Raw genomic sequence first — 14,444 nt, 5'->3', positions numbered from 1 at the left:
TTACTCACCTGACATTAGCTGTTTCCACGAAAGACTGTCCAAACATGCATGTTCATGCTTAATAAGCAGAAAAAGATGCCTGTTCAAGCCAAATGCCAAATGTGTTTATTCAAAGATTGTCAAATGATAAGAGACCCTCAACATAATACAGATCAATTAAACAGTGCAAACTTTTCAAAGTTCATTGAATGTCCACTTGTTGTGTCTTTGTAGCATTATGTCATAGCACCCCCATCAAGGTACTTTACGAATGATGACAATCTTCAACCTATCACTTTTGTTGTATTTTCTCATTAGAATATTGAATTTTATGTTTGTAATTTAACTTTCTACTTAGAAAGAACAGAAAACATGTACCAACTTTCAATATACTCATGATTCTTTATTTTTGACTCTCCCCCCAAAGGGGACTTCCAAGATCACAGAGAGGAGATTTTTTCACAGATAATAACAGCCTTTTTCTTCTGCTTTGGCTAAATATTTCATACTTTCACCCTATTAGTGTTCGCTATGACGGTTAATATTTAACCATATTTCCTAAAACCGATGACTAACCTTTTCTATAGAATCCAGCATACTAATATGACTCATTACTTTACAAAGAGCTGTATATTCTTATCATAACAAAGCATTTTCTATGAGTCATTTACAAATACAAAGTTCACAGAAATGCTCTTTTGTCAGGGAACTATTATATGATAAGATATTGAATACACACACATACATATATAGAATATAGAATTATCATTTTTGGAGGAAAATTATAATTCTAGGTAAGTTGATTGACAAGAAATAAGGGCAGGACATGCAGCAATGGGCCCCATGTCGGGACTTGAACAAGGGACAGCTGCATTGAGGAGCTTTAGGTTCTGTATCTATGGGAAGCCTGCTCAACCAGCTGGGCTAACTGGCAACGCTGAACTTATGTTTTTGATGAAATTGCGAATTTCATTAAATGTTTTTCCATGTTTTCACTGCAAGGGAAATATTTGTTTATATGATTTGCAAATCAGTGCATTCTGTTTTTATGTAAACTATATACATTGTTCTAGTCTAGAACTGGGGTTGTATATCCTACAAAGCCCAGGCTTGTTTTTTTTTGTTCTTCTCACTGATGCCTGATGCTCGGTTAGGATGACGTCAGCGAGGCACAGCCAGCACCCTGAACTCCTCAGGGGAATGAGTGAAGCCCAACACACCCTCTAAGCTGGGCATTTCTCCCGGAACAGGTGCTAAAGTAAGACGTTGGAGGAGAGTTGTAAAGAAAATAAACAGCTCCATTTTGGCGAGGTGCTCCCCTAAACACACTCGTTTACCTGTGGGGAAACATAGGAGATGTTGGACTCACTGTCATCTGTGTCAGTGGCAGTCCTATTGTTTCTTATAGAAAAAACTATCGCTAAGCTACTTTTAGATGACAAGGTAAAGTTGATTTTGTAAATAAAAAGCTTGACAAAGACCTGCTGAAAAAGGTAAGAATGCATCTCTTTTGAGGAACCTGCCCTCTGAATCCAAGAAATGCCCAGGATTGAAGACATCTGGAGTTGCCCACTCGTCTTTATCAAACAGCACAGATGAAAGGTTGGTAGTAATAGCTGTTCCCTGGAAAAAGAGTCATGTGATGCTATTGATGTGCAAATAATTAGCAGATTTTACAACATGACATTGATCCCTTGGGAAGTCTGGTTAATAGTCTCCTACCTTTGGAATGAAGTATCCTCCCAGTGTAGTGTCTTTACTGGCCATTTTTGGAAATCCCAAGGGAACAATATTTCCCATCCTTTGGGTTTCATGGATGACAGCGTCAGTGTAGGGCAGGTTGGGTCTATCAGCCATGGTGGGTTGACGAGACTGTCCGATCACTCTGTCTATCTCTGCCTGGACCTTCTCTGAGACAGGAATCAGAGGAACAGCTGTGTCATGCAGCACAATAAGTCATGGTTGAACTCCTAAACATTATCCGTAACATTCACAGGAATACTTTAGTGTTTTATCTGATCAATAAGACTGACCCTGTATCTGTGGGTAGTGCATCATGTATAGAATGGCCCAGTGTAACGTAGTGGCAGCTGTTTCTGTTCCAGCCTCAATCAGGTCAAGCGTGCAAATCAGCAGTGTTTCAGTGTTGAAGCCAGCCTTGGGATCCTCTTTTTTCTTATTTGCCAACAGAAATGACTGTTATTTTATCACATTATACAAAGTGCTTTGTGTTAGTTCTAACATAGGCTACTTTATATGTTATTACACAAAATCTTTTAGACAGTTTTAGACAAATGTAACACTTCTTCAGTTAAACTTTTAAGTGTGCTCATTTTAGGATGGGTCATTGAAACTTTTGATTATTGACTATTTAGAAAAATGCTTTGATGGAGGGAACTGTGCTATATCGGTAGGAAACAAACATCTTTAAACTGTTTTAACAACATATCAAGCAGACAGTACATGGTTTGTAAGGTTAGAAATCAGACTGCTGCTGAGAGATGACCAATTTTAAACTGTACTGTAAAATAATTTTTGTTGCTTCAAATAGTTTAGACATGCTGTAGCACAAACTCAACAAGGTTTATAAATTGTGCTTCATGTGCTGACTGTGTGCTACACCAAGCACATGAAGCACTTGGACTCTGTAGTCTCATATGAGGATAACATGCTTTTATATAGTCCACAGTGTTAGCAAGCTAATCTGACGTTGTTTATTGTGAATATGCCCCTTTCAAACAGGTGCTGCTTTCCATTTATCAGACAGAGATGGAGCATGTCAGTCTCATTAACCCAGATGAAATATGATGAAATATACCAGTTTTAAACAGCTGATAGTTAATACACTTGTTGATGTAAGTGAATTAATCCAAGAGTCCTTTATGATGATACCTGTTAATCTTTAACTTGTGGGAAAGTGACATTTTCAGTGTGTTTTACACAGCTGTAGTGCTTGTACTATGGATATGAATTGCGATAGCAAGGTGACATGTCATAAGAAATCTCTGGCTCTTTGACAATCGCAAATATTGTGTTGTACTATGGTAAATGGACTGTACTTGTATGCTCTTCCTATGGTGATCACTCACTTTGGTCTGACGAAAGCCATCAGAAACATTTCAGTAAAAGCGACCAGTGTCCTTCCCTTCCAGTAGATAGGCGGTCTCAAAAGACTGTTTGGAAGCTTGGAAGATATGCATTTGGTTTGATTAAACTGGATGGCAGATGCCTCACATTGTCCCCTCATAAACTTCTGAATACACTTTTAGGGTGATAGAACTTTCTCTTCTGTCAGACAGAGAGCTCATTGTGACATGATGAGTCATTAGACCTTACTGTTAGTCGTGTGGGTGCTTCCACTTTTGTTTCAAGACAAATTTGAAAAAAGTGTCAATGGGATTTTTTGACAGTACACTGGACTGTTAATGTGTATTTATGTTACCTTCTCCATCTCTCCCAGGTATACGTCAATAAAATCACGAGGATCATCTGGGTTCCACTCCTCTTGATGCTTCTCTATTTTCTTTTTCAGAAAGGTCAGGATTTGATGGTAGTTGGCATGAACAGTCTGGTGAGGTCCTGGCAGGTACTTCATCAAGCTAGGGAAGGCATCGTACAGCTGTTGATGGAATAAACTCTCAGATCACAGTTTGTTTTGTTATTGAAGCGTAGTAGCTTTGAGAGGCATTACCTGAGTCTGAGTTGAGCCAGCAAGCACAACGGCTTCATTGTCCAACTCCAGCAATTTGCGAAAGCTTGAGTCAGAGTATTCAAAGCGATGCCCAAAGATCACAGAGGAGATGATGTTACCCACTGCATTAGTTATAGTGTAGTGAGGGTTGAATGGCCTTCCTGAAAATGTTGTGAATTCAAATCAAGGTAAATCACACTAGAAAAAACCCTTTATGTCAAGCACTTCGAATTGATTTTTAAAATTTATTCACCTTGTTCCTCTTTGAAGGCCTCGCAAAGGAAGTTGCTCTCCACTTCAAGATATTTTTCCAAGGATCTCTGACCCTCTCCAAAGTAACGCAGGTGAGTGTTGGCAAACTTCCTCTGTTTCTTCCACATGTAACCGTTACTCAGAGCTATGCCTGAAAAAAATGTTACATTGAATTATTAGAAAAATATTTTCTGGGCATATGATAAAGAGAATAATGAGAATTTGTTTTGCCCTACGTAAGGGGCAAGAGTTTGACTTAGCATACTTCATATTCGGGCTCTCAAGCACATACTTGCCAACTCACCAATGCCCTTGAAGATAACATGGAAAAGAGGGACAACTGGTCGGTCAACAAAGCTGTCCAGCTGGCTGACAAGAGCCTCTTTGACCATCTTATACCCTGAAATAAACACAATCCTCTCACTGCCTCTCCTTAAGCTGAAGATGGGGCCATACTCCTTAGTGAGCTGCATTTGAAAAAGTGTTACAGCTCAGGAAAAAGTCACACAAAGACTTGAGTATTCCAGATGAAAAGATGAAAACCTTTAAAGAGGTAAATGACTACATACATACAGTAGATATTGTCATTACAAAGGACAAATCCTAATTAAAACCACTGCCAGAAACATTATTAGGTGTTTAATCTAATAATAAATCCGTTTCAGCATGTGAATTTTTTATCTTATGCTGAAATGGTCTTTTTTATTTGAATTTATGATGTTGATAAGAGTAAAAAAAAAAAACTGTTGAGTTGCTTTCTCGTGTTGTTGCGCATTTTCAGTTATTCCTTCTGCCCTTTGTGAAAAAAAATTCTCTATAAGGCAAATTTCTCACTGATATTAAAGATCTGATTTGCAATTCCACACTCTGCTGTTAGGAAACATGCTAATGCACATACTCAGAAAGTTTTTTTTCTGCTCCCCTCACCTTTTCCATTGTTTTGAAGTTGACTCCAGTGAAGACATTTCCTAGAAAAGGCACAGACAAGGGTCCAGGCGGAAAGCTGTGAGGCCTCCAATTTTTTACCACATCAAATAAAAGAAGTAATGCAAAACCTAACAACAGCCAGTAAGTGAAGTCCATACAATCAAATAGAGCTTGAAAAATCATGCTGAAAGCACTTGAAAAAGCCTGTAAAAGTTAATCCTATAGGCAGGAGAGCAAACTGGGTGAGGAGTGGAGAGTACACGCACACAAAAAGAAAGGGGCGATAGCACTGTTACATAACACTACTGGCCTCTCTGGACCCTTCGATTTAAAAAAAAAAAAAAAAAAAAGCTGGAAGTCTTCCAGTAGGCTGCTGCCAGTACCCATATATACAGAGGGGGACAAGATGGACCAGATGATTTAGACAAAATCAACACTTTGACTAATGCGTCTCTCCAACATTTGAACTCTGTTTCATATTGAGTGCTTGAAGACTATTTTGGATCATCCATGTTAAAGCTGAAGTTTTCAATAGTACAATGATCCTCAGCACACTGGTAAATCCCCCAAGATACTGCGTCAAAGTGGAAGAAATGTTTGTCAAAATATGTCCATTATGTTCCATTAATCACAAAATTACACATGGGTTCAATATACAGTCAACATCTTTTCTCAGATAAGATCAAGAGTATTTGATTCCTTCTGTCAAAGTACAGGAGTTACTCTCCCACTATGTCTAAACATCCCGCTGCCTGATCTGTACAAAGATTCCACTCTGAGAGAAACACAAACAAACTGTTCTGTGTTTCCACAGAGGTTGTCCCTCTCCGTGTTGGAAAATTCCACAGGTCATTAATCACTGTCATGAGTGAAATGTAAACAAAGGGCTTTTGGGCCTGTATGTGGACTATACTTTCTGTGCAGCGGGATAGAGTGCAGGAGTATTTTTCTCTTCATTTTTGTTCACAGGAGTGAAAATAGTTTCATTATGGGTGGGCATTACCCAAGCACAATGTCATTCGAAGACAAGCAAGTGGTGCATCAACAAATTAGTATACGTTGTTTCACAAAACCAACCAGAAGCTGTGGAACTGAGACTTTAGGACTTCTGGGCCAAAAGCCAACACATCTTTTTGACAGCTTTATATACTTAACCCACTTTGAAAAGTATTGATACTATATGGTTATTCATAGTTTGAATTATGGATATGCTTTGTAACAGATTGATTACATGTAACGGCCTGTTTCTACAACGTTAAACTTACTTTCCACCCACATAAGAAAAATTGGTCATTCCGCTGTCAGAGGGGAGGCATGGGATGGAGGAATGACCTTTTATACCCTGAAAATGCCTTTCTTGTATAAACACGTGTTTGTGTTGTGACAAGGAATTAGCTGTGCCTGTAGATAATTATACTTGGGACACACAGGCTGAACGGTGCCCATGCGATGGTTCTGAGTGGACAATTGCATGTATTCCATGTTGTCTGACGAGACTGAGCTGTCCTTGAAGTGGAAATAAAGACGTGGCTGTCACAAATTTACGATGTTGTCTCTCTGTCCCTACTCACTGAAGAGCTGGTAACAAGTTATATCAATTACCGTATTCAGCAGGCCTTTTGCTATCCTCTCAAGCCGCAATATCTAGTCAGTTAGCATAGTCCAGCGGGTAGACTGTGATGCCCCGTTGGCAGTGCACACTGTCCAGTTATACAGCTGCCCAGTCAGGTGACGTGTGTGGATGAGGCATGGGCAGATTGTCTTCAAGTAAAATCATCTTTGTTTCATTTGTTTTATTGATTCATTCATTGTTTTACTACCTTCTCTCATGAGCTATAAACTATTTACATTCACATGAAAAAAAACAAAAAAAACAAAACAGAAATTGGGGGTATCTTCTATTATTTTGTATTTCTGTAGAGCTTTTAAAATGGTTTCGGTTTAATATTGATCATCCTCAGTACATGTATTGATAACTACCCTCAATTTTAAATGTTAGGATTATTTAAAAAAAAAAAACTTTTTGCAAACTTGAAACTCAAGCTGTGTGTATGCAATGATTAAAATATTGCCTTGCGTATCGAAGCCTGAGGTGCATCACTGTGCTGTCAGTGCTTTTTTGTTTTTTTGAGAAAAAAGTCTTGTTAATCGTGTTTGGACTGTAATGTTGTAGGTAATGTAAAATGTTCCTGAAAAGTGTGATGTCTTGCCCATATGAAATCAAATAGCCAAACAACAAACCTCTGGATAGTAATTATGAGTCTGTTTTACCTCAAGATAGTCTGCCTCCCTGGGAACTTTTAGGGTTGGTATTGTTTAAAAAAATCTTGTAGTTTGTTATACCATTATGTTCATGATCCTTTTTTCCCAATAATCCTAATGATAACTAGAAATGCTCTTTTAGACATATCACTTGCTTACCTTAGAAGCCCTGTTTCATGTTTGTATTAGCTAGTAGACGACTGAACTGACCTTGTCAGCAATTTGGTGAGCTATATGGTGCTTTATCCATCAAAACATGACACAGAGCTATCACCATCGTCATAATCATCACCATTAGCTTCATTTTCTACAGCTGCAGAGGCCAGAGTAGTATAGTTGTTATGAAGTCCTGCATTTCTGCTGGGGGCCTTCAGAATAAAAGCTCTGTAGGTAGTTTTGTGTCGAATTGGACCGCTTCATTGCCCAGTTGGGTCACTCATGAGGTCCAGTGGGTTGCGCAATACATCCAGCTGGACATATAGTCTTTTTATGAATAAGCTTTTGAAAAGTTTTGGTCACATCCTCGCCCAGGCAGCTGCTGCTGTCTATAACAGGTGTTGGTGTTAGTTTTGTGCTTGGCTTGTTTGTCATATATCTCTCTCTATATATATATATATATATGTGTGTGTGTGTGTGTGTATATGCTTACAGCAACACAAAGACATACATTCACATAAGGACATCAGATCAGAAACCAATATATGAGAACAGTCATAAGTTGAAGGGACAACAACATTCTCTGTATTGGATGTGAAATAATTCAATAAATCTGAGGTTGCCCAAGCTTAGGAATATTGCTTGATATCTTTAGACATTTGATCCTTTCTTTTAAGTAGTTTCTGTATTTTACCTGCATTTTCTCTATATTTTCCAGGCCAGCCGTTTAATGTTCAAAAACTAACAAACAATGCTGGTACAATTGACAACTCTTTGAGTACACTACCAAGCAGTACAAGAGGATTCAGAGCCCCCAGAGGAACAAATGTAGGCACAGGTGAGCCTCTTCTGTCAGCACAACATTACGCTAAAATAATTTCTTTGTTGAATTTCCCCAGTGGATGCATTTGTGTGTCTCAATTTTTTCAAGAACATAAGCTTCTAATAGGGCTTTACATGACAACTGAATCGTGGGTGAAGGACCAAACAAAGAGCCAGTCACTCTATGCAAGAATGATGTAGATTAACTAAGACACTTCAGTCCAGGACCTCTTTCTTTTTCATTCTCCCAAGTCCCTGATGCAGTGCTGCTGTATTGAAGTTTGAGCATGAAACTGAAATCTAATGTGGGCATCAAATTCAAGATGAGCGAAAAAAGATCAGAGTTTATGGTTTATGATTCAGAATTACATATGAATTTATTCAAATGTCATGTTAAAGATTCCAGTTTGTGAGCCACAATTTATTTACACTTTACATAAATGATACAGCTTAACAGCTTCACATATAATTTTTATACATTTTGTCAATAGAAATGGTATTCACACAGTGATATTGTAATAATACCTGACCCCTACAATCTAACTTTCCTCACCGGCAGTAATCATTCAGCAGTAAATACAGCTTTGCTTCCTCAAACATTTGCCCAGTCTTCCCTGTTTCACACTTGTTTTTGAGGGAACTGGTTTGGCAAAATGCTGCGTAATTCAGCGAGCTTTGGCATAAACCTTGTAGGGATGAGGTACTCGTGTAGTTCCAATAATTCCTTCTGTACTCAGCTCTACTCCCTCAGGAACAGAGAAGGAGAACTTCTGGAGTAAGCCAACCAAAAACAGGAACAACTCCATCTTGGCAAGGCCTTCTCCCAGACACACGCGCTTCCCTGAGGAACAAACACATACATGCATAAAAGTTAAGCGTGACAACGTCTGCCTAAAAAGGTAGCTACCTAATTAAACTGTTTGTAATGTATATGTCTTGAGCTTAACATACCTGTATACCAATATCTGCCCCAACAATGACATAACAGTTGTTTAGTAGCTTCTTTTTTTAAAAAACTACTTTTAAAATGTTGTGGACTCCTCCTGCAGTCATGAGCTTTAAATGTTTTTTCTTGCACAATAAACACTCAAATTTGAACAATAAAGGACGCTCAGTCACAGCAGACTGGGTTGGCGGTGTACTCCACATGTTCAGTTTTCAGAAGCAACGTGAATATTTTTACGGGCAAATAGCATTCTGCCAGACATTTCATGGGATATTTAAGATACAAAATGAGTGGTTTACCTGCAGAGAAAGGAAGGAATGCTCCCTTCTTCACAAACTTTCCCTCAGGGTCGAGGAAGTGTCCTGGGTTGAAGGTGTCCGGAGTCTCCCATTCAGTCTTGTCAAACAGCACAGAGGTCAACATGGGCATCAGGGATGTGCCCTGAAAACAGCAAAATCCCCAAGGATTACACCCCGATATTCTGCAAAAACACAACAACGGAAGGATATTACTAACTCTTAAAATTACTATATTGTATATGCACCTTGGGTATGAAATATCCTCCCAGGGTTGTGTCCTTGGCAGCTATCCTCATTCCGTTGAGAGGGACAATATTTCCTATCCTCTGGACCTCGTGGATAACAGCATCAGTGTAAGGCAGGTTTGGTCTGTCAGCCATGGAGGGTTGGCGGGTCTGTCCAATCACTCTGTCAATCTCTGCTTGGACTTTCTCTACAAGAGAAAATTAAATAACTTTAGCTTCAGCTGAGGGAGAAATAGTCATTAAAGCTCATAAGATCTAATATATTTTGCCTTGATGTTCCATTTAAAAAAAGAGAAGTAAAAAAATCCTTTTCCTTTCTTTGGGGTTTGAGATGAATATCTCTGAAAAGGAAATATGAAGAGATATATGCAAGATGGACTGATGACCTGTACAGGTTGTTCTATGCCCCTTGGTCACTGCTAGATGAGCTGCACTCCAACCTCTGACCCTGAATATTATCAAGCAGGTATGTCTGCAGCTTCTTTGAACGCAGCTGCTGTTTCCATAGTATTAACAATCAGCATCCATTAACTTTTCTGTCTCCAATATCATCTCCTAACAGTTTGCTTTATGATTAAACACATAAAATTAATGTTGGTCTCAGCAGCCTCAGAAGTATTTGCATCTCGTGTTTATAAGCAACTACTGACTAACAAGCAAACCTATTTTCAAGCTTTTTAGCACCTTGTAGGATGTAGCACGTCACCCACCTTGGACATCAGGGTTTTTGATGAGGAAAACCAAAGCCCACAGCAGAGTGGTGGACGTTGTTTCTGTTCCAGCCAGGAAGAGATCCAGAGAGCAGAGTGCCAGATTGGTCTCAGTGAAGCCCAGATCAGACTCTTTGTGCTACTCCAAAATGCAAAGAAGCAACATCAGTTAATGGTTGGGACGTTGACAGAAATGTCTGCTTTTTACTTTTGTAGAGTGAAATGTTGGAATGCAGCTGCCTCCATACCTTCTCCATTTCAATGAGAAAAGCATCGATGTAGTCCCGGGGATTGTTGCGGTCCAGGTCCTTCTTGTGTCTGTTTGATTCCTGACTGAGGAAGTCTTGTAGGATGTTGTAATCGTTGAACATTTTGTTGTGAGGACCAGGCAAGTGTTTCATCACTCCAGGGAATGACTCATAGAGCTACTCAAAACAAAACGGGACAAGAAAAACCTTTATTCAAAACGTCCTTTTTCTCCTTCTGTGGTAAACCTCTGACATCTCTCTCTGTCAGTGTCTAAGGCAAGGCAAGTTCATTTGTATAGCACAATTCAACAACAAAGTGATTTAAAGTGCTTTACAGAGACATTAAATAAAGAGGACGATTTAGAATTTAAACAAAAAATAATTAAATTAAAGAAATAGATAAAATCAGAGCAATAAAGATTGAAAAATAAAAAAAAATATGTAAGATAAGATAAAATAAACTGTAATAAAAATGATAAAAATGTAAATGATGTTAAGATCAGTAGTTAAAATTATTACGTTTTGAAACTCAAGCTTATTTGGAGCTTTATTCAAATGCTGCTGAAAATAGATGTGTCTTCAACCTGGACTTAAATACACTGAGTGTATCAGCTGATCTGAGGCTTTCTGGGAGTTTGTTCCAGACATGTGGAGCATAGAAGCTGAATGCAGCTTCTCCATGTCTGGTTCTTACTCTGGGAACTGATAAAAAAAAAACAGAATTCAGATGAACTGAGGGGTCTGGATCCAGTCTGGAAGGTTCATACTGGGTCAGGAGGTCACTGATGTATTTATGTCCTAGACCATTCAGAGCTTTATAGACCAGCATCACAACTTTAAAGTCTATCCTCTCATGGACAGGCAGCCAGTGTAAAGACCTCAGAGCCGGACTGATGTGGTCCACTTTTTTGGTCTTAGTGAGGACTCTAGAAGCTGAGTTCTGGATGAGCTGCAGTTGTCTAACTGACTTTTTAGGTAGACCTGTAAAGATGCTATTACAATAATCAAGCCTACTAAAGATGAATGCATGGACTAGTTTTTCCAGGTCCTGCTGAGACATCAGATCTTTTAACCTTGATATATTCTTAAAGTGATAGTAGGCTGACTTTGTTATTGCCTTAATGTGTTTTTCCAAATTTAGGTCTGAGTCCATCACTACAGCCAGATTTCTGGCCTGGTTGGTAGTTTTTAGGTGATTCTAGAACAAGACAAGAAACATGTGATTCATGTCTGCTCAGATGAAAGTCACCTATTGACACAAAGTACTTCCTGTTCTCTAAGTATGTTTTGAACCAGTTTATTACAGTTCCGGAAACCCGCCCAGTTCTCCAGTCGAGTAATATACTGTGGTCAACTGTATCAAAAGCAGCACTGAGATCCAGTAAAACTAAGACTGACATTTTTCCACCGTCTGTATTCAGACATATGTCATTAAACACTTTGGTCAGAGCAGTCTCAGTGCTGTGGTGCTGTCTAAAACCTGACTGGATAGTATCATAGCAGTTATTTTGTGTTAAAAAGTAATTAAGCTGTTTAAAGACCGCCTTTTCAATGATCTTACTTAAAAATGGGAGATTTGAGATGAGCCTGTAATTGTTCATTTGTGTCTTGTCAAGACTGTCCTCTTTCAGCAGAGGTTTACTTCCAGCTGTTTTTAGTGGCTCTGGAAACACACCTGACATTAAGGACAAGTTCACGATCAGTAACAGGTCTGACTCTAAAATCTTTGAGACCTCTTTGAAAAAAACCTGTTGGCAGGATGTCTAAACAGCAAGAGGAGTTCAGCAAGATGTCCTCCAGGTCTTTACTGTTAATGGGTTGAAACAGTCTCATAGTGTTTAAACCGGTTTTCGGTGGATACGGTATATATGCTGAAGCTGCTGCTGATGTACCAACTGCTTGTCTAATATTTTGGACTTTGTCTGTGAAGAATTTTGCAAAGTCATTGCAGGCCATAGTGGAATGAAGTTCAGTTGTCTAAGAGAATTTTATTGACTTACTCGACCCCAAATGCATCCCTCCAGGTGAAGTGCCTCAGATAAATACTTCAGCATGACCTGAAAGTTGTGGTCATTGTAGTCAAATCTTTTACCCATCACCAGCTGGCAAATAATGTTAGATACGGCATTGTTGAAGAGGCCTGCGGGGCTGAAAGGTTCACCTGAGGAAGAGATCACTGCTTAAAAAAAAAGGCTGCTTGGATCATTAGCTGCTGGTACTGCAGGAATATGATATGAGTATACGTCACACTCAGTGTAAACCACCTTTCTCCTTCTGTATTTCCTCCTGTAGGTATCGGATTTCCTCACAGATACATTGTTCCATGGAGCTTTTGCCCAGGCCGAAGGTGCGTAAGGTAGACAAAGCAAAGCGTCGCTGTTTCTTCCATGTTTCACCATTAGACATGAATAGACCGTCTGGAAGGGACATGCATAGGTGAGGAAGTTAAAGGATTATGGAAACCAATGTCTCTACACAAAGTGACTATAAAGGGAACGATTTTATACTTGAGTGTCCGCTGTAAATCCTCTCAGCTATCGCGCTGTGTGGTCGATCCACAAAGTTCTCAGCTTGTGTCACTAAGGCTTCCTTCACCATCTTGTAGCCTGTCACAAACACCTGTGTATCACTGCCGAGGCGGACACTGAAGACATTTCCATAGATGTCAGCCAACTGTGAACAATAAAACAATGAACAGACACTGTTAAACAAAACATGCCAGTGTACGATATAAAGTTCATAAATTAGAAGTTGAGCGAACAAAGTTGGTGTGTTTTAAGGTCAGATTTTCCAATCACGTCTACAAATTAACCACAAGATGCAAGCACCTGCTTTATATGTCTGCATATACCTTATCATTGGAAACCTGAATGCAAACAACACAAAACATAAGTTGTGCTGCACAAGTAATTGAAATTAGATTTGAAAAAAGCTTTTAAGTATTATTTGATGACTCCGAAGCCCCTAAAGCTTAAACCTGTATAAAAATCGGTACCTTGCAAAAATAATTTTGTGGGTGTTTGCTGTCCACACTTAAGATGTTCCCAAAGAAGGGGAGAGCCTGCGGTCCTGGAGGAAAATTTGATGGTTTCTTGTTTCTGAGGAAGTCGGCAATCAGGAGGAACAGAAAAATAAACAAGAAAAGCCCCTTTAGATCAAAGCTCAGTAAAATATTGTAAAGCCACATGGTTAAAGGAGCAAATAAGGCAGTAGGAATGTCCGAGCTGATCTTCTCTTTAAAGCAGCAGTGTTTTTAAGTCTGTTAACGTTTGATATATTCCTTTTTTCAGCACACCCAGGACAGGCAACTGAAAAAAATAGCAGATTATAGACTGAATAAAGAGGAAAGTACTTACATAACAAGCTGCAAACCACACCTACTTGCCCCTTGACAAGCAAACCCTCTGTGGCACCCGTGTGATGAAACCTATTGTAACTTTGCACTCATTAGATTTTCAGCTCTACAGTATATATCGCACATTGAGTTCAAGACCTCTACTGCTGTTTCAGTTATTTTAATCAGAGATAAGATGTTGAGAGGTAAGCAGAACCAAGCCAACATTACAAAGTGCAGTAGTGGGAAAGGGCACCAAATAGATTTATTATGCAGGTACATGTAAATTAGCTTAAAATGAGCTGAACAGGTTTGGCAACTGAATGCAGACAATGACATGGACAAATGGGAGAAATGTAACTGAGGCCAATAAATACAAGTTCATGCTAAATAAGCAGAGAAAGCTGCTAAAACTGTGCTAAAACTGTACTGGTTTGTACTGGTTTGCAAACAAAAGTAGCAATTAGTTAGTGTAAATAAAGGTCAAAGCAGTCTACCTGGAGCAGAGCAGATTAGGTGCAGTTGTGGTTTCGCACATCTGTTGATGATCAGGAGAAAGCTGTTTCTTGTTTC

General features: G+C 39.1%; 2 protein-coding genes across 2 annotated transcripts; both read right to left on the bottom strand.

The window, feature by feature from the left end:
• Window positions 1–166: 166 nt before the first annotated feature.
• LOC140312153 (cytochrome P450 2J2-like) lies at window positions 167–5,102 on the bottom strand. The gene is made up of 9 exons (XM_072389844.1): window positions 4,850–5,102; window positions 4,227–4,389; window positions 3,924–4,073; window positions 3,671–3,831; window positions 3,422–3,598; window positions 2,013–2,154; window positions 1,702–1,889; window positions 1,461–1,602; window positions 167–1,316 (listed from the first exon to the last, which is right to left on the bottom strand). The coding sequence occupies exons 1-9, from the start codon at window positions 5,030–5,032 to the stop codon at window positions 1,141–1,143; spliced, it is 1,482 nt and encodes a 493-aa protein (XP_072245945.1). The 5' UTR covers window positions 5,033–5,102; the 3' UTR covers window positions 167–1,140.
• A 3,383-nt stretch (window positions 5,103–8,485) lies between these two features.
• LOC140312152 (cytochrome P450 2J6-like) lies at window positions 8,486–14,024 on the bottom strand. The gene is made up of 9 exons (XM_072389843.1): window positions 13,533–14,024; window positions 13,045–13,210; window positions 12,802–12,954; window positions 12,538–12,698; window positions 10,538–10,714; window positions 10,290–10,428; window positions 9,580–9,767; window positions 9,335–9,476; window positions 8,486–8,930 (listed from the first exon to the last, which is right to left on the bottom strand). The coding sequence occupies exons 1-9, from the start codon at window positions 13,722–13,724 to the stop codon at window positions 8,755–8,757; spliced, it is 1,494 nt and encodes a 497-aa protein (XP_072245944.1). The 5' UTR covers window positions 13,725–14,024; the 3' UTR covers window positions 8,486–8,754.
• Between the last annotated feature and the right edge of the window lie 420 nt (window positions 14,025–14,444).

This window comes from Leuresthes tenuis, unplaced genomic scaffold, assembly GCF_036924035.1.
Source record: "Leuresthes tenuis unplaced genomic scaffold, fLeuTen1.0.hap1 SCAF_7, whole genome shotgun sequence".
NCBI lineage: Eukaryota > Metazoa > Chordata > Actinopteri > Atheriniformes > Atherinopsidae > Leuresthes > Leuresthes tenuis.
The sequence above is the reverse complement of the archived record's forward strand: the minus strand, read 5'-3'. Positions and strand labels throughout refer to the sequence as shown.